The sequence below is a fragment of the Macaca nemestrina genome, chromosome 5 (genome assembly GCF_043159975.1).
Source record: "Macaca nemestrina isolate mMacNem1 chromosome 5, mMacNem.hap1, whole genome shotgun sequence".
Classification (NCBI taxonomy): domain Eukaryota; kingdom Metazoa; phylum Chordata; class Mammalia; order Primates; family Cercopithecidae; genus Macaca; species Macaca nemestrina.
Window position 1 is genome coordinate 170,896,586 of NC_092129.1, and position 23,187 is coordinate 170,919,772.

Genomic DNA, 23,187 nt, shown 5'->3' on the forward strand with positions numbered 1-23,187 from the left:
TTAATCCCCATAATCCCCACATGTCAAGGGCAGGACCAGGTGGAGGTAACTGAATCTTGGGGGCAGTTTCCCTCATGCTGTTCTTGTGATAATGAGTGGGTCTCATGAGATCTGATGGTTTTATAACTGTCTGGCATTTCCCCTGCTTGTACTCATTCTCTCTCCTGCCGCCCTGTGAAGAGGTGCCTTCTGCCATGATTGTAAGTTTCCTGAGACCTCCCCAGCCATGCAGAACTGTGAGTCAATTAAACCTCTTTTCTTTATAAATTACCCAGTCTCAAGTATTTCTTCATAGCAGTGAACTGAATAACACACCTGCTATCAGCCATAATGAAAGAGGGCTGGGAACGAAGTATACTATGGTAAACGTTCAGTGGATGTCACAAATTCCAAGCAGTATTTAAGCATCCTTATTAGGGGAAGAGTTGGGAAAGGGCTGATTTACCAGAATAAGATTTCAGATACAGAGAACCTCTTTCAGGACATGGATGGTTTATGTCTCTTCCCACCTCTGGGTTTTGCAGCTGCCTTTGCTAGCCAGTCATGGTGGTGGCTTGTGGATATGTATTCAGGCAGGACAGGCAGGGGTTGTCTCTCTTTTTAGGAGTATGCTCTCAGACAACGGTGCCCTTTTTTACTGTGCTAGTCTAAACCAGGTGCAAGGACCCCACAGTGAAAAAGCAGGTGGCCAGGCTCACAGGCCAACTTCCTCTGCTTCCCATCTCTCTCTCACACTTGCCAAAGAAGAAGTCACTCAGGCAGCCAGATGCTCTGGCATCTCACTCCCACCTGCAGATAAATTTTCATTTGCCCCTCACATACCTGGGGCTCTGCTTGTACTGTAGCAGAGCTGGAGGAATGGGAAGTGAGGGGAAGGAGCTATGATAAAAGATCTGCTCCTTCTCTTTTTTCTAATCCCCTAGAGGATAATGTGTAAACTTGAACAAGCTGGGTCAGGAGTAGCCCAGAACCCTACCCACCCACCCCAACCAATCTCAGAATTGACATATGGTTCTATGTAATGTGAGAGAGATCAGGGAGGCCAGGATCATTATCTTGAAGTATGCTAAAGCATGCCGTGTTACAGGGGATGAAGGTGCAGAAAACACAGAATAAGACCAATGGATGGGAGTGGCATGGACAGATTTCAGTTCAATATTGGAAAAATGCCTAACAATAAGGCTCTCCAACAATGGGACAGGCTCTCTAGAGAGCTGCAACTATCACTGAGGTATTAAAAGAGAAGGCCGTGTTACTCCAATCAATGAGAGAAAGTATGTATGTGTGTGTGGCAGGTGGTTAGATGTTTTCATTCTATGACTCTAAAGACTGCATAATACTCTGTCCAATCATCCATCAGTGTTGACCATTTTACAAAGCCCTGTACCATTACAACATCCTCCAAGAGGAAACCATGTTAATTTTGGAAAAGAAGCTGCCCTTAGGTAACAAAGTAAACCAGGTGGGAGGGAAGAATACTGGCATACAGTTGGATGATGCCTATGTCTACATAATCTCTATGCACCACCTTCCTCACTTGTACATTGCAAAGGTGATGGTAACAACAGGTAACTGATTGCTTGCTATGGGCCAGACACTGTTTTAAATACTTCTATTAACTTGCTTAATTTTCACAACTCACTCTTTTACTTATGCAGCAACACAGAGAAGAAACTAAGTGACTTACTTAAGGCCATACAGCTAGTAAGAGGGAGAATCAGAAATTAAGCCCTGGTAGACATCCACACATTATGTCCAGGCACTCACAACAGTGTCTGGTACAAAGTAAGGGCTCAAGAGAGAGAATTCCAGAGCTGTGCTGTGTGACATTATGCAAAGCAACCAAAGTTCTCTATGCCTGGTGTTCTCATCTGTAAAATGGGTGTACAAATGTGTATCTTATAGAGAGGCCCAAAGACAAATTATTTAATACATATAAAATGTTTAGAGAATGGTGGCAAATAATAAGTAATCAACAAAGGTTACCTAATGTCACATAAACATGCCCTTGATTACAAATACATAGATAGGTGGTTAATATCTTAATATAATATAAAGCTATGCCTATGTCTGTAATATCCATACATAAAGGGCAATCACTCAAAAAGAGTCCCAGTGGAGTAATGAGGCATCACTACCAACCACTTAACCGTATAGCAGAAAGTTTGTTTATCTGACTGCTTTGTGCTTAGTCAAACCACACCTTATCTCTCCATAGGTCAATTCTATTACATGATGGAGGCCTTCCTTTCCTTCCTTCCCCTCCCTTCCCCTTCCCCTTCCCCTTCCCCTCCCCTTCTCCTTCTCCCTTCTCTTCTCTTCTCTTCTCTTCTCTTCTCTTCTCTTCTCTTCTCTTCTCTTCTCTTCTCTTTTCTCTTTTCTTTTTCTTTTTTCTTTCTCACTCTGTCACCTGGGCTGGGAGTGCAGTGACATAATAATGGCTCACTGCAGCCTTGACCTCCTATGCTCAAGCCATCCTCCTGCCTCAACCTCCCGTGTAGCTGGGACCATAGGCATGTGCCACCACATCTAGCTAATTTTTTATGTAGAGATGGGGTTTTACTTTGTTGCTCAGGCTGGCCTCGAACTCCTGGGCTGAAACAATCTGCCCTCCTTGGCCACCCAATATGTTAGGACTACAGGCATGAGTCACCGTGCCTGGCCAGATGATGGAGGCTTTTCTACAGATGATTATTCTCCCTGGAAAACTGCCTCTCAATTTCTCCCTGAACCTTGAATCAAGTGAATTTTCCAAGATTTGTATAAATGAAAGAGAGAGCACTATCGAAACAACCTTGGAGACAAAATGGGATGTTTTCCATTGCATCTTTTTTTTTTTTTTTTTTTTTTTTTTGAGACAGAGTCTTGCTCTGTCACACAGGCGCAATCTCAGCTCCCTGGAACCTATACCTCCCGGATTCAAGTGATCCTCCTGCCTCAGCCTCCTGAGTAGCTGGGATTAGAGGCCACCATGCCTGGCTAATTTTTGCATTTTTAGTCGAGATGGGGTTTCACCACGTTGGTCAGGCTGGTCTTGAACTCCTGACCTCATGTGATCCACCTGCCTTGGCGTCCCAAAGTTCTGGAATTACAGGCATAGGCTACTGCGCCTGGCCGAGAGTGAATTCTTTTGCTAGAATCTGGAAAGCTAAAGGCCCACTGCCAGGGAGGCAGAAGGTGCCGCTGTCCTACCTGGTGAGCTTGGTGCCAATCTGTTGCCTCAGCTCCAGCCGCTCCTCATCCGTCTGCCTGGGAAGGATGTTCTTTTCTTCCAGCTCTCGCTTGGAGGGCCTGTTGCTGAGTTTGATGGCTAAGGAGTCCTTCCTGCAGACCTTCATGGCCAGGGAGCCTATAGGAGAGAGAAATGAGTCAACTAAGGCTGACGTATCTGCCTGGGCTCCCACAGGGCCAACCCTGGGCCATAAGATACAAGGCAGGAAGGAAGTCATCAATGCTTTAACACCTGAAAGTGGTTAAGGCCTCAGTTCCTAGAGTTCCTGCCATTGCCACACACTCTACCCCCCTAGCACTGTGTGGGGCACATGGACAGCACATGGGGAGCCTGTGATTGGGTCTCTGCTCTCCAGGAACACCTAGCATGCAGGCGACATCACAAAGGAGGGCAGGACTGGCTGTGGGGTGCAGTGGACTGCAAAGGGGGAGACAGGACAGCAGCCTTTAGCAATTAGGGGAAGTTTCACGAGGAGGAGGGGCTGACACCTGAAGCAGAGATGAGAGTCCAACAGGCAGCAGGTGGGCGGGGATCTGTGTCTGCAAAAGTTCAGGGGTGAAGGCTACACCAGGAAATCTCAAGAGACAGAAAAGATCAACTACACTGGAGCTGGGGGCATGTGAAGGAGAAAAAAGGTAGGTGGACGAAGTGGGGCTGGTTGGGGGTGGGAGTGGAGGTGAGGGCTTTGAAACAGGCAATATCCTGGGGTGGGTTTTTTCTTTTTAACCCCGGGGTTTCTGAGCAGCTGAGGCAGGGCTTCCCTACATCTGGTATAAATCAGTGGTTCTCAACCAGTGGTGATTTTGCTCCCCAGGGGACACCTGGCAATATCTCAAGGCATTTTTGGTTGTCAAAACTAAGGTGCCAGGCAGAGGGTGCTACTGGCATCTAGTGGACAGAGGCCAGGGATGCCTGTAAACACCCCACAGTGCACAGTATGGCCCACACCAAAGAGTTATCTGGTCCCACATGCCGGGAGTGCTGAGGTTGAGAAACCCCGTTATAAAACATTCAGTTCTCTGGATACTGAACAGCAAAACAGGGGCTGAGCAGTTGCTCCCTCCATTCATGGATCATTGAGGTCTTTGGCTGCCCTGTGTGGTTCTTTCCTTGACATCATTTGGATCCCTTCATAGCTTGCCAGGTCTCACACGGAGCCAGCTATTTGAAGCCTGGTAAGTAGAGAGCAAGAGAAAACGCCAGCAGGCAACAAGTCTGAGGATGCCTTTGGGCTTTATTGTGTAGTGCTTTTCTTCTTTCTTCCTCCGCTGGTTTTAGAACATGGGCTTTAGAATGTGACAGAGCCTGCATCAAACCCCAGCATTGCCCCTTAGCAGATGTGAGGCCCTGGGCCTGTGCCTTGCTTCTCCATTTTCTGCCCTTATCTGTAAAATGAGGCAATAGCATCCATGCCTCAGGGTTGTGAGATGTAGGTGAGAGATTAAAACCATAGCCCATTGTCAGGCACACAGTACATGTTCAATGCATGGTTGCTATTCTCGTAAGTTCATTTATTAAAAAGTTGGCCAAATATCAGCCTGTACTCACGTAACTAAAATTTATTTACTGTTCATGGCTAGAGTGATAGGTTTTGAACTTTGCTTTCTTCATTTCTTCTCTTGTCTCTTAGCACATTTAAAGGTCATAAATAAGAAATTTAAATTGAGGCCTTCAAAGTTGCTGAGGTATGCTTAAAAACTGAATTTGTTGCATATACAGTGGGTAGTATTTGAGTGTTTGCTAGACAGACAGAGTTTTAAACTTCTTTTTTTTTTTTTTTGGGTCGCGGGAGAAGTTGCATCCTAAGGGAAGCAACAAAGAATAAGCCGTTTAAAGAGGTAGGAGGTGGTGGTAATTTTTAGAGCTAGGAGGGCATTTACCCTCTCTTCTTACTGATGTAGGAACTGAGGCCCCAAGAGGTAGAATAAGCTGCCCTACGACCCAGGACCAGTCAACACCAGAGTGGGGATTAGAACCCAGAATGCTGGGCTGCTGGGTCCGCTCTCTGCTCTCTTTCCACAATAGCATGCTTCCCCACCCCTGGTGAAGAGTTAAGATGAACGCACTGGTGTATAATGAGCTGTCATCGTCTTCGTCCTCCTCCTCTTCCTCCTCTTCTCTTGTGTACAGGCAAGAAGAGTCTTCGTAGTCTGACTCGTGAGGCACATTTTCTTTATTGTCATCACATTCAATCACAACAGTTGGCACTTGTCTTATTTCTGGAAGGCCCATAGGTCCTGCTTTGGTGACCCCGTCACCCGAGTGCAACCCAGAGCTGTGGTAAGAAGTGGAACAGGGGACCCGCTGCTCAGAGCTGTTTAAAGACAAGGAGGAAAGAGGAAATTCATTTTGGCAAACGTGCTCTATAAATGCATCAAAACTATTTTAAAACTCAGTTGTTTAGTCCTAAGAGACAAAGGGTCTACTGGGCAAGTAAAGTTCCACTGCTCATCTTACAGGGAATCATTTTAAGACGGCACCATTTCCTGATGGGAATAGAAAATAATAAATGCAGCTCCTCGTGAGTGGTGTGATGGTTGCACAATGATGTGAACGTACTTAATGTCATTGAACTGTATGCTTTAGAATGGTTAAGATGGCAAATTTTATGTTTTCTGTATTTGCCATAATTAAAAAAATTAAAAGCAAAGGTAAAGCATTAATCTGATAGTGAAGCTTCAGTTTCAGGAGAGAAAGATAATAATTGAGGTTCTAGTTTTCTAAAGCTACACAGGGCGACTGATAGGGACTGAGTGTGTGAAAGACTGAAATGCTGTGGCTGGAGATGCTGAGAAAGGGAAGAGGGGGATGGACAGAAGGCTGGAGACCCATGCATGACATCATCAGCGATGACCTACAGAAAGTTATCTCCCACAGGGAGCCACAGGTAATGCCCGTCTGGATATTTTGCAGGTCAATTTTCTAAGAGGCATCGAGGATGATGTTTTTGGTTCTACTTCTTAAGTTGAACCAACTTGGATCAAATATCTTTTTTTTTTTTTTTTTTTTTGAGACGGAGTCTCGCTCTGTCACCCAGGCTGGAGTGCAGTGGCCGGATCTCAGCTCACTGCAAGCTCCGCCTCCCGGGTTTACGCCATTCTCTGGCCTCAGCCTCCCGAGTAGCTGGGACTACAGGCGCCCGCCACCTCGCCCGGCTAGTTTTTTGTATTTCTTAATAGAGACGGGGTTTCACCGTGTTAGCCAGGATGGTCTCGATCTCCTGACCTCGTGATCCGCCCGTCTCGGCCTCCCAAAGTGCTGGGATTACAGGCTTGAGCCACCGCGCCCGGCTATCAAATATCTTTATTAACTAAAAAAGCTATACTGCTGGGCGTGGTGGCTCATGCCTGTAATCGCAGCACTTTGGGAGGCCAAGGCAGGCGGATCATGGGGTCAAGAGATCGAGACCATCCTGGCCAACATGGTGAAACCCCGTCTCTACTAAAAATACAAAAATTAGCTGGGCGTGGTGGCACACACCTGTAGTCTCAGCTACTTGGGAGGCTGAGGCAGGAGAATCACTTGAGCCTGGGAGGCAGAGGTTGCAGTGAGCTGATATCATGTCACTGCACTCCAGCCTGGCAACAGAGCGAGACTCCATCTCAAAAAGAAAAAAAAAAAATCTATACAAGTTTGTTGTTCGAAAGTTAGTAAATGCATGTCATCAAAAATAAAGAAAATAATTATTTTCTGAATCCTCTAGCTGAGGATTATGTAGTAACTTAGAACCCTTTTTATGACGGGCTTTGCATGAAATCTAGCAAGTATCATAAGAATATGAAGCCAGAAACCACAGTTAAATTTTGTAATTCTTTTTCAGATTAACTGGAAGTGGAATTTTTATCTTTCATTTAAGGAATTTCTAAACACAGGAAACTCAGTGCATTTTACCATCCAAAAGTGTTTGACATGCATAAGGAAAATGGAGCATGAGGTTATATTATATATCAGTAAGTTCTACATTTGAATATTTTATCCAAAAGAAATCTGACTTAGGACATATGAATACATGCCTCTCCTCTGAAACTTTCAATTATGCTTTAAATTATTGCTATGCCTAATGTAAATTCAATTAACTTCCTTCCTTCCATTGTTTCCAAAGAGCTGTTTTTCTCTTTGTAGTTTTCACATAACTCTTCAGTGACACAAATGGAAAAATCTAGTTAACACATTATGAGCTATGATGTTCAATGCAATGAACTAAATCAACTTAAAAAAAGCCAACTACTGAATAGTATTAAATCATATATTTATAAAAATGCAGCATCTTATTAGTGGTTTACCACATTAGTGGTTTACGTCGGTCCATTTCCCACCTAATTTAATACAAATGACAATGGGAGCAGGAGGGTGAAGTCCCCAGAGTGGCAAAGGGTGATGGGAGTGGGGCTAGGGACTTGGTGCTCACCCTGCAAAAGCAGCCCTTTTATCAGTGACAGCCACTCCATTCCAACTGTGCTTGGATTTCCACATTGGGTATTATAGGAAGTAAGGATGGAAGAGGCAAAAAAATGTAATTCCACGGCTCATATTTTGCCCAAATCCTGTCTTTCCTCTCTCCACTTTCTAATTAGCAATGGTTTAATTAGCAATGGTTCCTATAAAGGCACAGAGCTAGGGATAACAGAAGCCGGGAGCTGGGGATGAAAGCAGTCAATAGATATTCTTGTTTGGTGGGAAGAATCTTTTAAGGAAAAAAGTTGGAAACCAGAAAGCATGAGTTTCCTTAAGGTAGAAGGCTCCAAGTTGATTCAAGAAGATAAAGAAGAGAGAAAAACGCAAAGGAAGATAAGAAACTCCACCTCATAGGTAGTGTGTGATCAACAAGAGGCTGTGGTTTCTTCTCTTTCAAAGATACATGGGCAGCGTGAGACCTTCTTCAATAGGATGGGATTAAATGGAGGGCAGCTGGCTACTTTGAAAGGTACCAGGTACCATGCTACTGGGTTTGTCAAATAGGGATTGGTCAAGTGGCCAATGACTGCCTGTTGGGGCACTAGAGAAACAGCTAAAGACCTCTGGGACCAGTCAGGTCATCTTCTTGATGTGTGAACCCTAGCATGCTCTTGAATGCCTAATTTTCCTTAAGAATGAAGGAGGTAGTTTTCCAGGAACTAGGTGAATCCACCAAAAGAATTGTAAAACATTCTATTAATAAATATCCACTGAATGCCAACTACACATCAGGAAGAGTCCTGAGAAGAACACAAATGCCCCGATAAACCCACCCCTTTTGTAACTATGGAGAACCACAGGAGAGCAAGAAAAGAAAGGATAGTACAGGAGTTAGCTGAGAAGGAGGCTGGGAAGGTTAACATGTGGCCTCCGTTTGGGGAGTCAAGACAGATCTGGGTCCATGTTTTGCCACTTACTGTCTTCTTGACACTGGTCACATTGTTTAACCTCTGAATCTTGGCTTCCTCAACTGCAAAACGGGGTAAATCATGCCTTTTTTGTAGGGCTGGTGCATGTGAAGTCGCCTGTTGACACGGCCTCAAATGAGACCCTCACTGGTTATTGACAGACATGGCCTTTCAAGTGGTTTCACAGCATACTCAGTTTCAGTCCAGTCTCCAGAGCTGTTGGAGCGACTTTCTAAAACTCGGATCTAAGAGCCTCACCCAAGAGAACTTTGAAAGCCTCTCAAGTCTACAAAACTACTGCTCTGGGAGTGATGCAAATGAAAATTCAGTTAACGCATCATGAACTGTACTATTTGAGGCAAAGAACCAAATCAACTCAAATGCAGCATCTTATGACACGTGGCCTCTGTCCCGCTGGTGATGGACACCCAGCAGAACATCAGTCTCTGTAGCACGAGTTTTATATAATATAGTTATCCCCTAGATCTGCTCTAAATACAGGCTCTAATTCCAAAAGGAAGGTGAAAACCATTAGCCTGCAAATAGTAGCTTAAACATAGTGTCATGTGCCTGCCACACCCTATATAATTTGGCCCAAATTATTAACACAAACTCATTCCCACTTCTTTACTTCTGTCTCCAAACAACTAACCCCTTGATCACCTGCAACTATGCATTCAATGCTCTTGCCCTGGAATGTGTTCCCAAACCATCTTCACCTCATTCATTCCTATTTCTCAATACTTGTCTCAGTCAATGCCTTGCCTGTGTTTACAGGAGAGTCCTCAGGTGTGAAAATCATGATCATCTGTTTGCTTACTATCTTCTCTTCACCACCCAAGGCTGTAGGCTCCTTGGGGCAGAAGCCATGTCTTCTGTTTGTATCTGGTACCTATTACCATGCTTAGTGCCTAGTATCGTGCCTGACACAAAATAGATGCTCAGTAATTGTCTATTACTTTAGCCGAAGGAAAGAAATACAGGCTGGAATGACTGATGTTTAGGTACATTTGTAAGCAGTTGGCAAAACATGTTCAAAAGGTATTAACTAAGGGATTGTTTTTTAATTTTCAGAGAGGCATCTAGTGGTGTGCTGCAGGGATGTGGTGCTCTAGACTTGGTTAGCATCTTTATCAATGGCAATGATAAAAAGGGCATCCTCAATGAATAAGTGGAAGAATTGAAGGAGAGAAGGAAAGAAGGGAGAGTGAATAGAGAGAACATTTACTAAATGTGTAATTTTCACCCACAGTGTTGCATTTCACCTTTCCAACAACTGTACAGGACAGGTGCTGTTCTCCCCATTTTACAAAGCAGGAAATTGAAGCTCTGAAAGGGTAATTGAATAGGCCCACAAGGACACAGTTGGTAAAGGGCTTGAAATTTGAACCCACTCTATTACAAATTCTGCATGCAAAAGTTGAACTGTGATACTTATGAGATGTGTTTTTTGATAAAACACAAACCCCACTAAATGTACCCATGCAAGATGGAGGAAATATCATGCCTTGTCAACGTGTGTGAAAAATGGGCATTATTACTTTATAACTATTTTAAGTCCTACTAACTAGTGTTCTACCCTGCCATGACCAGGCCACTCCTGGGGCACTGAGTTTAATACTCAGGGCATTCAGGAGACCAATCCATTCACCGATCACCTTGGCTGCTTTTGCACCAAAATAGCAGAGTGGAGTAGTTGCAACAGAGCTGAAAATATTTACTATCTATCTGGTTCTTTACAGAAAATGTTTTCTGAGCCCTGATCCGAACCAATGTTTTCTAAACTTTGATTATACTCCTACCTCCTTAATTTTTTGTGTATGGCATCTTTGAAGTCCATTTACACTACTATTTACTTTGTAATTTTTTAAGTCAGTGTGGTACTTTAAAAAAAACTTAAACACTATTGTAACCTCATCCTAAGCAAATGCTATCTTTGTAATAACAGGTTTTATATGTAAATCATATAGGTTTATAACATGTTAAGATATATTTTTATATTTGTAATACATATATTTTCAATATTGATATATGCATAAGTGCATATAATATTCAATAAAATATTAAAACTAATAAAAGGTTGTCCTAAACTCATTTTCTGTACCACCAATGATGCAGGTATCCCATTTTGGTTAAATGTTGGTCTAGCGCAGGCTTTTTCAACACAGGCATGACTGACATTTTGGGCCAGAAAATTCATTGCTTTGAGAGTTGTCCTGTGCATTGTAGTATACTTCGCAGTACCCCTGGCCTCCACCCACCGGATACCAGCAGCACTTCCTCCAACTGTGACAGCCAAAACAATCTTCAGACATTGCCAAATGTCCTCTGGGGGACGAAAATCATCTCAGATTAGGAGGCACTGGCCTAGAGCATCCACAGTGGCTTTGCTGCTTGCTGCATTCTCAGCACTATACCATGTGAGTCTCCTCAAAAGCCACTTAGGTATTATCAGGAATCTGCAGCATTCGCTGAATGATGAAGAACTGTCCAGATCCTCTCACGTGAGTTCCTGACTTGTCAGGTCTGAGGCTGGCACTCTGGGGGCTGTACCAAGACGCTGATGCTCTTGGGGTTCTACTTACTCAGCTACTTGCACGCCTGCTTTCAGTTCCTGAGCTGTTACCTCATGAATGCAAGAGCTCCAAGCTGATGCTTGAGTGAAACAGGTTTTCTCATTCTGTTGCCCAGATCAGTGATTTACTGAATGACACTCAGTGGCCTGAGAGTCACATCTTCCAGAGTACCTATCAACCTCCCTGAGGAATTGCTGACTCGTGTAATAAGATCTATTCTAGACCATTCACATCAAAATTCTTTGGCATTAAGCATTTAGTTGGCTTCAGATTCAAATGGACTTCATTGCATATGGGTTGTTTTCACCCTCCCTCTTCCTAAGGGCTAACTAGCTTCTAAAACCACAGGTAAACGTGAAGAATCTCATCCTAACCTCCGAGATGGAGCCTTTGTTCATTCTTTTTTTTTTTTTTTTTTTGAGACAGAGTCTCACTCTCACCCAGGCTGGAGTGCAGTGGCGCGATCTTGGCTCACTGCAACCTCTGCCTCCTGAGTTCAAGCAGTTCTCTGCCTCAGCCTCCCAAGTAGCTGGGATTACAGGTGCCCACCATCAAGCCCAGCTAATTATTGTATTTTTAGTAGAGGCAGGGTTTCACCATCTTGGCCAGGCTGGTCTTGAATTCCCGACCTCGTGATCCACCTGCCTTGGCCTCCCAAAGTGCTGGGATTACAGGCATGAGCCACTGGGCCCGGCCACCTTTGTTCATTCTAACTGGATTATTGCAGATGATACCAGAAGTTAACATTTCTAAATGCTCACACTGTCCCATGTGTTGATTTACTTGAGCTTCACAAGGATCCTAAAAGATAGGTACTATTGTGATCTTCCCATTTTAGACGGGAAAACACAAAGGCACGTGGCCAAGGTCACACAACCAGAGGGATGCAGACATTGAATTCAGGCTGTCAGACTATAGGACCTGATCTACTGATGTCACTATACTACTGCCTATGTAGAGGCAGTGGTCCCCCAGTGGCTCCAAACCTTACTCTCCTTCCAGAACCTCCCCCTCCGCATCCACCCAGTCCACCCTCTATTCTGCTGTCAAACCGGTCTGATCACGTAATTCTCCTAATCAAAAGAGTCAGGAAAGGCCTCACTGTAAACTGGGTCAACGCCACCCTCTATAGCATGGACTAAGAGGTGCTTCACGATCTGACCCCCCAACTCCTTTCAATCTTATTTGTTATAATTCTTTACTGTCTCCCCAGTGTTCCAGCCACATCAGACCACGTGCCACTGCCCAAGTACACTGTGGACTTTCTTGCTTCCTCCCTCTGCTCCTGCAGTTGCTCCACCCCAGAACTCACCCTTCAGGTTTTGGCCTAGAAAGAGTATCCTGCCTATCCTTCAGGGATGGCTCAAATCTCATTTCATTTGAGCATCCTTTTCTGATTTTTAAAAATGGAAATCAGTCCCTTCTCTGCACATCCATAGCCTCTGTTCCCAGCTTTGTTACAGCATCTGCCACATTAGGTTATAATTACAGGCTAAGCATTTACCCCCATCCCCATTAACTGCGAGCCTCTCCAAGACAGAGGCTGATGATCTTCCTGCCTCAACCTCATCATGGCACGTGTGTTTGGAACTGATGGATAAGTTGATCAAATATTTGAATTGAAGTCACACGCAATCAGAGTACCTCACATGACATTTCCAATTACTTAATTTGCTAAAATTAGGATCCCTGACCCTTAGATAGAGTCTTGCTGTTGTAGGGAAATTCTCTTTGTGAAAGGAGCATTAGGATTTTGGGAATAGTGCTCTAGAGTTCTTTTGCCTAAGAAGACAACTCGAGGAGCAAAGGCACAGAGATCTATGCAAGCAAGAGCACGTTGGTATGGTGTGGCCTTCATTCCAGGACTGTGTGTCCACAGAAGAGGTAACAGAGAGAGCTTATGGTATTCCAGTTTCCAATTCTATACTCACAGGCCCTCAGCCCACTTCAATTCAGACTGTCCAAAGTTAGGCTGCTTTGTAAGGTGACGTCATTGAGCTTGATATGATCTATATGGTTTCTTCTTATACTAACATCCTATAATGAATTTAAACAAAGACCAAAGGCCTTAAATTATTTTCCAGGGGAAAAACAGATGAATTTCTGCTCCCTGTCATCTAGGTAGCACTCAATAACGTCATTTTCTTGACAAACATAAGAGGGATGAACATGCAGAAACTAAAGAGCATTCCATGATGTTCACAGGATGTTGGACAGATGCACCATTTCAGAATATTCCCACACAATGTCTTACAGATACCAGCGGGTTCCACAGCTCAGGATGAAGGAGCAGGGGCATCTTTCAAACCAACCACACGGCAACCACAGATGGTCCTTTAGTGTCCCATGAAAGTGTGTTGTAAATGTTCATCATCTCATTTAATCGCCACAAAAACTTGCAGAGTTAAGAAGGGTATTGTTATTATCTTGATTTGCATGAATGGGCACATGAAGTCTCTGAGAACACAAGTGATCTCTCGGTGGTGATCACAGCAGGATGTGAACTCAGGTCTTCCCACCCAGGCCCTGTGTTCTTTCCATGAACCACGTTGCCTTCTCCTGGAGAATCAGCAAAGCCCATCATTTTTTCCATAGATGTATATGCTGACTATGAAATGCAATTTATACTGCAAATTTTAAAAACCATGGAATATAATATTTTTATAACAAAAAGCAAGGGTAACAGATGTTCACACAATCCAGCTACTCTCTCGCTATGAATTTTGCTGTGAAGAGTCCCATGATGAGGGCTATTGTGGAACACGTAGGGAGGGGGTTTGAATTCTAGACTTGGGGATACAAGTTTTGTGTAAGTAGCACACGGCTGAGGGTGAGTAGGTGTGCAGAAAGAATAGGCGACAAGAGGGAGGACAGAATAATTACCAGGCTGGATAATCCAGCCTTGCACAATGGAGCGCTGGTGATGAAAAGGGGCATGCGGTGGGTTTCGTGTCTATTGTGGCCACTTTAATGACACATCTCCTGGAGGATAGAGAGGCATCACCACCACACTCCTCCCAGGACCCTGCATGATGGTTCTTCAGTGCCCTGTCCCCGCCTGACATCATATTACATATTCATAGGCTTATTACCTGTTGCTCCCACTAATGAGTAAGCTCACAAGGATGAGGACGTTGTTTCGTCCTTATTTTCCCCTAGAGGATGGAACAGCTTAAATGAACAGAAAAGAATGAACAGAAGTATCCCTAAAACAGAAGGCTTGCTATTTGCACAACACTGAAAAGAGATGTATTTGGAAAGCTTGAGAGGAAAATGGCAGTCCCGAATCGATAAAAGGCACACATTTAAAACTGCCTTCCTCTCATCACATCTACAGGACACCTTAGGGAGGTGAAAAGCTGTACTCTCTTCACCTGGTCTTGTTCACACCAAGAATGACCTTTACCAAGACTTCTTCTTAGAACACTCAACTCTTCTCTTTGACTCTGTTAAACTAAGTAGGAGATGCACAGGTTGAGAGCCCAGGCAGATAACCATTTCTGTCTCCCTTCCCTTTTTCTACCACTTCTTTTCTTTTCTTTTCTTTTTTAATAGCTCATTGCAGCCTTGGACCTTTGGGCTCAAGCAATCCTCCTGCCTCAGTCTCCTGAGTAGCTGGGACTAACAGGTGCATGTCACCGCACCTGGCTAATTTTTTGATTTTTTTTTGTAGAGATGGGGTCTTGCTATGTTGCCCAGACTGGTCTCAAACTCCTGGGCTCCCGAAGTTGTTAGGATTACAGGAGTGAGCCACCGTGCCTGGACTTTTCCTACCATTTCAATGGCTGAATGTTTTTAAGGGTTCTCTAGACTTCAAAAATGAAGAGACTGACTTACCTTTCATGTTCATTACTGGATAAGGGTAAAGCACAGACCTTACTTTCAGTCATTCATACAGGAATGAATGCCAAGACATCTACCGTGAGTCCAGGTCATTATAAGAGTCACTCCCTTTTCAAGGGAGCTTTGTAATAATCACTTTATCTCCATTCCATGGTACAGGCTGATGAGTAGGAAATCACTGTGACCCATCCATGGGAGGAGAATTACTGGCTGGCAAACACCTTTGAAACTGTTGTAGGGAATCAAGTGCAGGTCATAAAATTGAAAATCATTGTCTCTTTTAAATCCTTAATCTTTCTCTAAAGTAGGTGGGATCCATTTCACTATCATTTCTAAAGAAAAACATGTAATAAAGGGAATATTGCTTTCTGGTATCTGATTTTAAATGCATCCATTGTTAAAAAAAAGACATTAATCTCCTCAAAGGACAGAGAAAATTTATAATCTACAAATATGACACTGAAAACCAAATTAAACTTCAACAGGAACAGCTTTTGTAATTTAGTCTGCACGAGTTAGGAAGTGAGTTTTCAGAGGAGAGAGAGAACAATCAGCCACTTTCCTCCTGGAGACCAAAAATGTGTGAGAAATTATGCTGCAAATTGCAGTGCCTGAGGCTGAAAAATAGCAGAAATAACCACTGTAGCCCAAGAAAATAGTTAATCAGCTTCTTTTTAGGAAAGCAGGCATACATTGTGTGGTTTATCATGGCCTAGGATTGGCCTTCTAAGATAAGACATGTAACATTAAAGCTTTTGTTTTTTGTTGAACTTTAGTCAGCAAGAAACTATGCTGTTCTATATATAGACGAGGGCACTGAGCCTTCCTGAATAGAAAACGTATTTTGAGTTTTTTTTTTCCAACAGTGGTAATGGATTTAAATTAATTTGTTCACAGCCTCTGTCCTTTCAGGGACCAATGAATGACCCACATTTCTGAAATACTGTCTGGGATTGGGATGTGATGAACAAAACCATAAGACACACAGAGTCTGACCAACAGCCCATGCCTCCCAGCATTCTCTATTTCTGATGGAGAAACCGGCGGTGGCTTTTCTATTTGACTTTGTCCCTAGACGCTGGTGGGTGTTCTAGCATGCTTGGTTGAGCATGGGTACTAAAAAGGCAGGACACAGAGTCAGCAGGACTGCGCGAGTCCCAGTTGGATCATTCGCTAACCTAGTCTCTTGGTCTTTGGCTCCTCATCAGTTAAATGGAGAAACCTAGGTGCCCACCTCACAGGCAATTGCGAAATTAGAAGGCAATGCTGGTGCAGTGTGCTTCCTGGACATCAACGCTGAGAGCTGCTGTTTTAACTAGGAGTGCATGTCAACACCAACAATTTATCATAAATTAGTCATTTTAGATATTACCCGCTAATTTATTAAAATATTTCCTTTAGTATTTTAATAGTTTTGATTCACAAAACTTTCTGGACAACGGTTTCTAAGATCAAATAATCAATATTTGTGCACTGGAAAAGGGCAGGATTTCTATTGAAGGAAACAAACAAAAAAAAAAATCAAAAGCAGATTCACTTTCTTTTGAAAACACACTTCCTTTTTTTTTCATCTTCTTAGCCTTAAAAAGGTGTTAATGGTTTGTACGGTCTCATTTTAACTTTCCTTAAACAATTAACTTAGGAAATTGGTTAGACAGTTTCCTTGCCAACCTTATAGGGAAGGACAGGTCTTGCTCATAATGACATTACTTTGCACTAAAACCACATCTGTACCTTGGAATAGCAGTTAAATCTGAAAAACAACATGTACGTGTAGCCAATTAAAGATGATAAATATAGGCTTTAAAAGCAAATAACTGACCTAAAGTAAGAGATTGACAGTCCTGGCTTCCAAGGGGCAAGGACAAATGTCTAACTGGAATTGTGTGAGATGTTGAAGAGATGATCATCACCATAAGAAGAGAATCTTTCCCTGGAAACATATTTCATTTAACAATGTAGGCCATTTGTTATGTCATGAAGAAACACGGAACTTCACAGCAACACCACTTCACAAGCAAATAACACCTAGGTATTCAGAGTTTCATTCTTGCTGAGGCACTGATTCACATCTGTGTATTATCAGGGAACACCCTAATTAGCAGGTGAAACATTACAGACACAAGCCAATACAATAATTATGTTAGACTGTTAAGGCTAAAAGAAACCCTAGGGATCATCTAGTTTAGCAGCCAGAATTATTCTTTAGAATTTCCTGTGACCTTTGAGGCAACATGAAGAAAAGTAATTGTCACCATGAAATGTATTTATCCAAGGATTATAAATTGTATTACACTCTTTGAAAGGCCTAAAAATAATCATGGGATAATAGAATTCTAGAGCTTGGAGGGATTTCGGGGTCTACTGATTTCAATTTCTTCTGTCTAATGTAAAAACTATTCCTTTTTCAATATTCTTGACAATCTCCAGCTAATATGTAAATGCAAAAAGGGGAAATTATAAGAAATAATAAACTATTTGTATGAACTTATCAATGTCATTATGTTAAAGGAAAGATTGCTTTGTCATTCTGTGCCTATTACAATGCTTGGCATGCAGTGATCAATGGGTGTTGCTAAGAGTTCAAGACGATTCTGGAACTTTCCTGCATCTAGTTGACCATCCAGATTGGACTGGCTTATCCATGCTAACACAGATGTACATCAAATATGCCAGCAGAGGTAAAGCCATTCTATTTCTCCAAAATTTCACATGAGAGTTAACCTACTTCAATATATCTAATCTGCAGTTACAGAGTTGAATATGTCCTTAGCAGCTGATCCCACCTGTATGTTTTTTCTCTACATAAATACATGAGTAAACCATTTGGGACTCCTGTTGGCCTGATTTTTATTAAAAATCTTCAGTGTCCTCTCTGTTGGTTCTTCCTTATATCTGATTACAATGTTATGTCATCAATCTCATTCTCTATGCTATGTCTTCTAAAAACCTGGAGAATAAATGCCAACTTCCTTTTCTTATTAAAAACCTCATTCACTATCTGGAGATAGTATATCACCCCTTCCTCTAATCTGCCTATATGTTCTCTCATTCCCTTTCTCCTCTCCATCTGGTTATTCCTTTCTTTTAGCTTTTAGTTTAAATGCAGTTCTTCAGAGAAGACAACTCCGAATTTCATAGACCAGTTGACATTCCTGTTGTCCATTCTTCTCCTTCCCTGTACTCTCACGGGTACTGATCTGCCCAGTCTATACTCCCAGCAGGTTCTAAGCTGCACTGAGGGTATCTTCTGTATTTTATTCACTGTTACATCCCCAGTGCCAAGCACGGAGCCTGGTCTAGAAAATGCACTGAGCAAAGAATTGGTGGATCTTCTGTTTGCTAAGCAAACACAGGTACCATCCTTTCTTTTCGCAGGGCCTGTTTTCATTCAAGATTTACAAGTCAGTAATTGCCTGAATTTTTTTCCTAGCAAATATCAGAGCTTTCTTCATCTAGCTGCTCAGGGACTTTGGACAGGAAGAGGTAGATAAAGAATGAATTTATTAGAAACATATTTACTTTTTCATTTATAAGGCCCATAGGTGGCAATTTCCATCAGAACTAAATGTATGATACTTAAAATTTTTCTAAACTAAAACTCACTGGGTGTAAATAAGGCATCATTAAAAATATCTACTGATATTTTGCATCAGTTGATAGCATGCATGAATGATACTAGTAGCAAAAACTCATTCATATTTTGCCTTTTTAGATCAAACTCAGAGATTTCAATTATTCTTCCCATGTGAACTCACCTGGTCTACCAACACACTCCTTCCTCTAATCCGTCTAGGATGTACCAGCATTGCCTTTCTCCTCCTTACATGATTGCTCCTATTTTTGAGGTCTCAGCATAAAATGCTGGAAGTTAACTTTCAGGTTTAGTTTGAGGACACCGGATAGAGCTGGACTATCAAATACGATTCCCTACACCTTAGCAATCTTAGCATCCCTACCTTAGCTGAGGATGATAACCTCTCTCCCATTTTATCATTCATTAAGGATTTGCTCCAAGAGAATTAATAAGAAGGGAAAATGTACTTCAATGATGACTTAGGTTCATAATCAAAATTATAGTATCTGGAGCTCTAGTTTGATATTACCAGACATGACAAGCAAAGACCTAGGTTTAACTTGAAGGGAGGAACTTTGTATGTTGCTTCTAACATCAAACACAACACAACAGGAATGGCCCAACTGGGGAAGCAGGAGTGGATCCACACAAAAGCCTGTTTCTTTTCTTCCTTTGTTTTTTTTCAGGGGAAAGCACGAACACAGTCCCCCCTACCACAAATTATGCAGTCAAGTTTCCCACATTTGGGAAAGTCACAGGGGTCAGCACATACGGAGTGCAATGAATAAGCCTGCCTGGGAAAACGACCTTTGTGATCATGTATCTCCACTGCCAGATAAGTATGCAAAAGCCTGTTTCTATAATTGAGACAGTTTATAACAAAACATTGATCGTAATAGTAAGATATTTTTCTATTTCAAAGATTAGAGTAACTTTGAATGAAACCCACTCCACAAATAGTTTCACAATACTTCCTACATGAGAGGTACTATGGCAGATTAAGGGTCGAGAGCCATTGTGGCCCATTTGTGCTGCTATAATAAAATACCCGAGACTGAGTAATTTAAAAAGAACAGAAATGTGTTTCCTCACAGTTCTGGGGGCTGGAAAGTCCAAGATCAAGGCGCTGACAGGTTTGGCTGTCTGGTGAGGGTTGCATCCTCCGGCTGGGAGAAATGCAACATCCTCCCATGGTGGAAGGCCAAGAGAGCTTTATGCTGCTGTTTGAAGTCCCTTTCACAAGGGTCTTAATGTCATTCACGAGGGAGGAGCCCTCATGGCCTAATCATCTCTTAAAGGCCCCACTCATTAATACTATCACATTGGCCATTAAGTTTCAACTCCTGAATTTTGGAAGAGAGATACTCAAACCATACCATATGGGCAGACAAGGATGCTTCTTGTCCACATTAAAGAGAGAATATCTAGAGAAACACATAACCTGATGCAAGCATGCAAAAGGGGTGTGTGCAGGAGGGCAAAGCTCTGTATAGGAATCTGAGAAGGGATCACAGAGGACCTGGTATTTTAATAATGTCTTGAAGAACAAGAATTTTTCTTTGTGAAAGAAGCTGCTGTGAGGAGTAGAGGATGGGATGGAAGAGAATGCATTCCAAACAGAGGGAATAGTTCAAATTGTTAGAATAAAGAAAATATAAAAGGTTAAAGACCACTAATACTGCTTAATATTTATATAACATATGCCTTGTGAGAACTCAATCCATCGTTAGGAAGCAGATTAATAAGCGAAAGAATATCACTGTAGCTATGAGAGGCTCTCCATTCATTCAGTTATTTTTTCACTCACTCACTCACTCACTCACTCACTCACTCACTCACTCACTCACTCAAACCTATAAGCCAGGCCCTGTTGTAGGCACTCTGGATACGGCCATGAACAAAACAGTTCCTGCCCTTGTGGACTGTATGTTCTATTAGGTGAGAAGAGCAACAAACTGAACGAAAGGCAAATGACACAAAATATTAGATGGTGAAAAATGCTTTGATAAGAATACAAGGAGCTGGGGAACAGGCCGGGTTGCGAGGACGGTTGCCATTTTGAACAGGAAGGGCCTCGTTGAGTACGTGACATTTGAGTAGAGACCCGGGGCAGGTGAGTGTAGGAGCCCTGAGGATATCTGAGGGAAGGGCAATCCATCCAGGGGAACAGACAGTGCCAAGGCCCCATCAGAAGGCATCTAGCATGTCCAAGAATGTGCGAGAATAGCGGGAAGGTTGCTGTGTGAGGGAGGAGGGAGCAACACAGAGGGGAGCCGATGAAGCGAGGGAGACCACAGGGGCAGTCCATTAATACTCAGGTTTCAACCCCTGAATTTTGGAGGAGAGATGCTCAAACCATAGCAGGTGAGGAGACAAGGACGGTTCCTGTCCACATTAAACAGAGAATATAGAGAGAAACACATAACCCAATGCAAGGGTGCAACAGGGGTGTGTGCAGGAGGGCAGAGCTCTGTACCAGAGTCTGAGAAGGGGTCACAGAGGACCTGGAATTTTACTAATGTCTTGAAGAGTAAGTAGATTTTTCTTTGCAAAAGAACTGGGAGTGGGAGTGGGCTTCTGGGTCACGGGGAGGATTTCGCTTTTTACTCTTAGCGAGCTGGATGGTAACAGGAGTATTTTGGGCACAGCCATTGTTAAGAGCTGAGCTGTGTCCTCAGATAAATTCGTACGTTGAAGTCCTAAGTCCCAGTGCCTCAGAATGTGACTGTATTTGGAAGTAGGGTCTTTAAGGAGGTGAGGGAGTTACAATGATGTCACTGGTGTGGGCCCTAATCCACCATCACTGGTGTCCTTATAAGCAGAGATGAGGAACAGCCACACACAGAGGGAAGACCACGTGAGGACACAGAGAGGAGACATCACCTCTACAAGCCAAGGAGAGAGGCCCCGAAGAAAAAAACCCTACTGACACCTTGATCTCAGACTTCGAGCCTCCAGAACTGAAAGACAATAAATTTCTGTCATCTAAGTCACCCATTCTGTGTGTGTGTGTGTGTGTTTTTTTTTTTTTTTTTTTGAGATGGAGTCTTGCTCTGTCACCCAGGCTGGAGTGCAGTGGCGTGGCCTGGGCTCACTGCAAGCTCCGCCTCCCGGGTTCATGCCATTCTCCTGCCTCAGCCTCCCAAGTAGCTGGGACTACAGGTGCCTGCCACTATGCCTGGCTCATTTTTTATATTTTTAGTAGAGACGGAGTTTCACCGTGTTAGCCAGGATGGTCTCGATCTCCTGACGTCATGATCCGCCCGCCTTGGCCTCCCAAAGTGCTGGGATTACAGGCGTGAGCCACCATGCCCGGCCGTGTGTGGTTTTTTTGTAATGGCAGTCCTAGCTGACAAAGACAGTCACTATCTGACTTTCTCAAACCCTGTCTCCTGGGCTGCTGTGGTGGGGACAGGCTGCAGAGCAGATGTGGACACAGAAGAACAGGTGGGGGAAACTGCAGCAAGCCAGGCAAGGCCAACTGAGGTTCAGGCCGGGGAAGCAGGAGCACGTGGAAGTGTTGATCTTATCCCTGTGTGTGTACAGTGTGGACCAGATAGGATTTGCAGATGGTTAGATGTGGGGGACCAGAGAAAGGAAAGGGTCAAGGGTGACTCCAGGTTTTTGGCATGAGCGACTGAGAGTATGAAGTTGCCTCTAATTGAGAAGGGAAAGACTTCTTTAAAGTGCAGTCCATTAAGAATCTTCCTAAAATTCTTTCAGGGTCAACATGGGTCCACATTCCACCTTCATTTTACTAATAGGAGACTAGAACACACAGAACAGAGCAGCCGAATTAAGATCAGAAAGAAAAGAAGTCCTGATTAGGACTTTACATCTGACTTCTAGGATCAATGCCAACTAGATCATGGAGCTTACTGCAGATATTTAAAAATAAAAACACTGCATCATCTTTGAAATGATAACAAAGGCATAAAAATGATACAATGGACGCTGGGGACTCAGGGGGAAGGGTGCGAGGCAGGTGAGGGATAAAAGACTACACATTGGGTACAGTGTACACTTCTCAGATGACGGGTGCACCCAAACCTCAGAAATCACCACTAAAGAACTTATCCATGTAACCAAACACTACCTGTTCCCCAAAAACTATTGAAATAAAAATAAAAATAAACAAATAAAAGGTCTTTCCACAACGGGGTCACTAAATAACCATGAATTCAACTCTTTAATGACTTTAAGAAAAGCTTGTTTCTTAAAAACAAGAGTAAAGCCTAGCAAAGATTTAAGTACAAAAATGGGAAAAAATGCAGTGTTATTTATTAGAATGGAAAGTTGAGGGGAAATCTAAACGCCAAAAAAAAAAATTTGAAATGATAAAACATCACCTTCAAAAAGATGTGGCTCACCACAAAAAGTGTGAGGGGAATGAAGATAATCTAATTTGAGGAAACTTACCCAAACAAACAAAAATCTCCAACAAGTTTGGATCAAAACCATTCTAGCATCACTGAAGACAAATTTTCCATGCCGGCTAATGTTCAACACCATTTGTTAGCTGCTTACTGTGTGACATGCAATAACCTCAATGATTGGATTCATTAAATAATCTGATCCTCACAAATGACCCTAATG

The 23,187-nt window shown here is 42.9% G+C and overlaps 1 protein-coding gene, 1 long non-coding RNA gene and 1 other non-coding gene across 26 annotated transcripts in view; 1 reads left to right on the forward strand and 2 right to left on the reverse strand.

Annotated features, from left to right (window-relative positions):
* The window catches only part of LOC105482440 (phosphatase and actin regulator 1), a 578,235-nt gene that overhangs the window by 54,406 nt on the left and 500,642 nt on the right, over positions 1 to 23,187 (reverse strand). For all 23 annotated transcript variants that reach the window (XM_024792994.2, XM_011742549.3, XM_011742548.3 and 20 more), the window contains 2 exons: positions 5,299 to 5,546; positions 3,193 to 3,349 (listed from right to left, as the gene is read on the reverse strand). In XM_024792994.2, coding sequence (XP_024648762.1) covers positions 3,193 to 3,349; positions 5,299 to 5,546 — 405 coding nt within the window. The remainder of the gene's footprint in view (positions 1 to 3,192; positions 3,350 to 5,298; positions 5,547 to 23,187) is intronic.
* On the forward strand, positions 3,678 to 21,584 carry LOC139363087 (uncharacterized). 2 transcript variants are annotated; one of them, XR_011622998.1, is made up of 6 exons: positions 3,678 to 3,867; positions 5,959 to 6,119; positions 7,053 to 7,182; positions 17,574 to 17,695; positions 19,278 to 19,430; positions 21,414 to 21,584. It is a non-coding gene; the product is annotated as an uncharacterized lncRNA (long non-coding RNA). The 2 variants fall into 2 exon arrangements; XR_011622997.1 differs by lacking the exon at positions 5,959 to 6,119.
* Positions 19,275 to 19,434, reverse strand: LOC112426829 (U1 spliceosomal RNA). Its single transcript, XR_003018231.2, has one exon. It is a non-coding gene; the product is annotated as a U1 spliceosomal RNA (small nuclear RNA).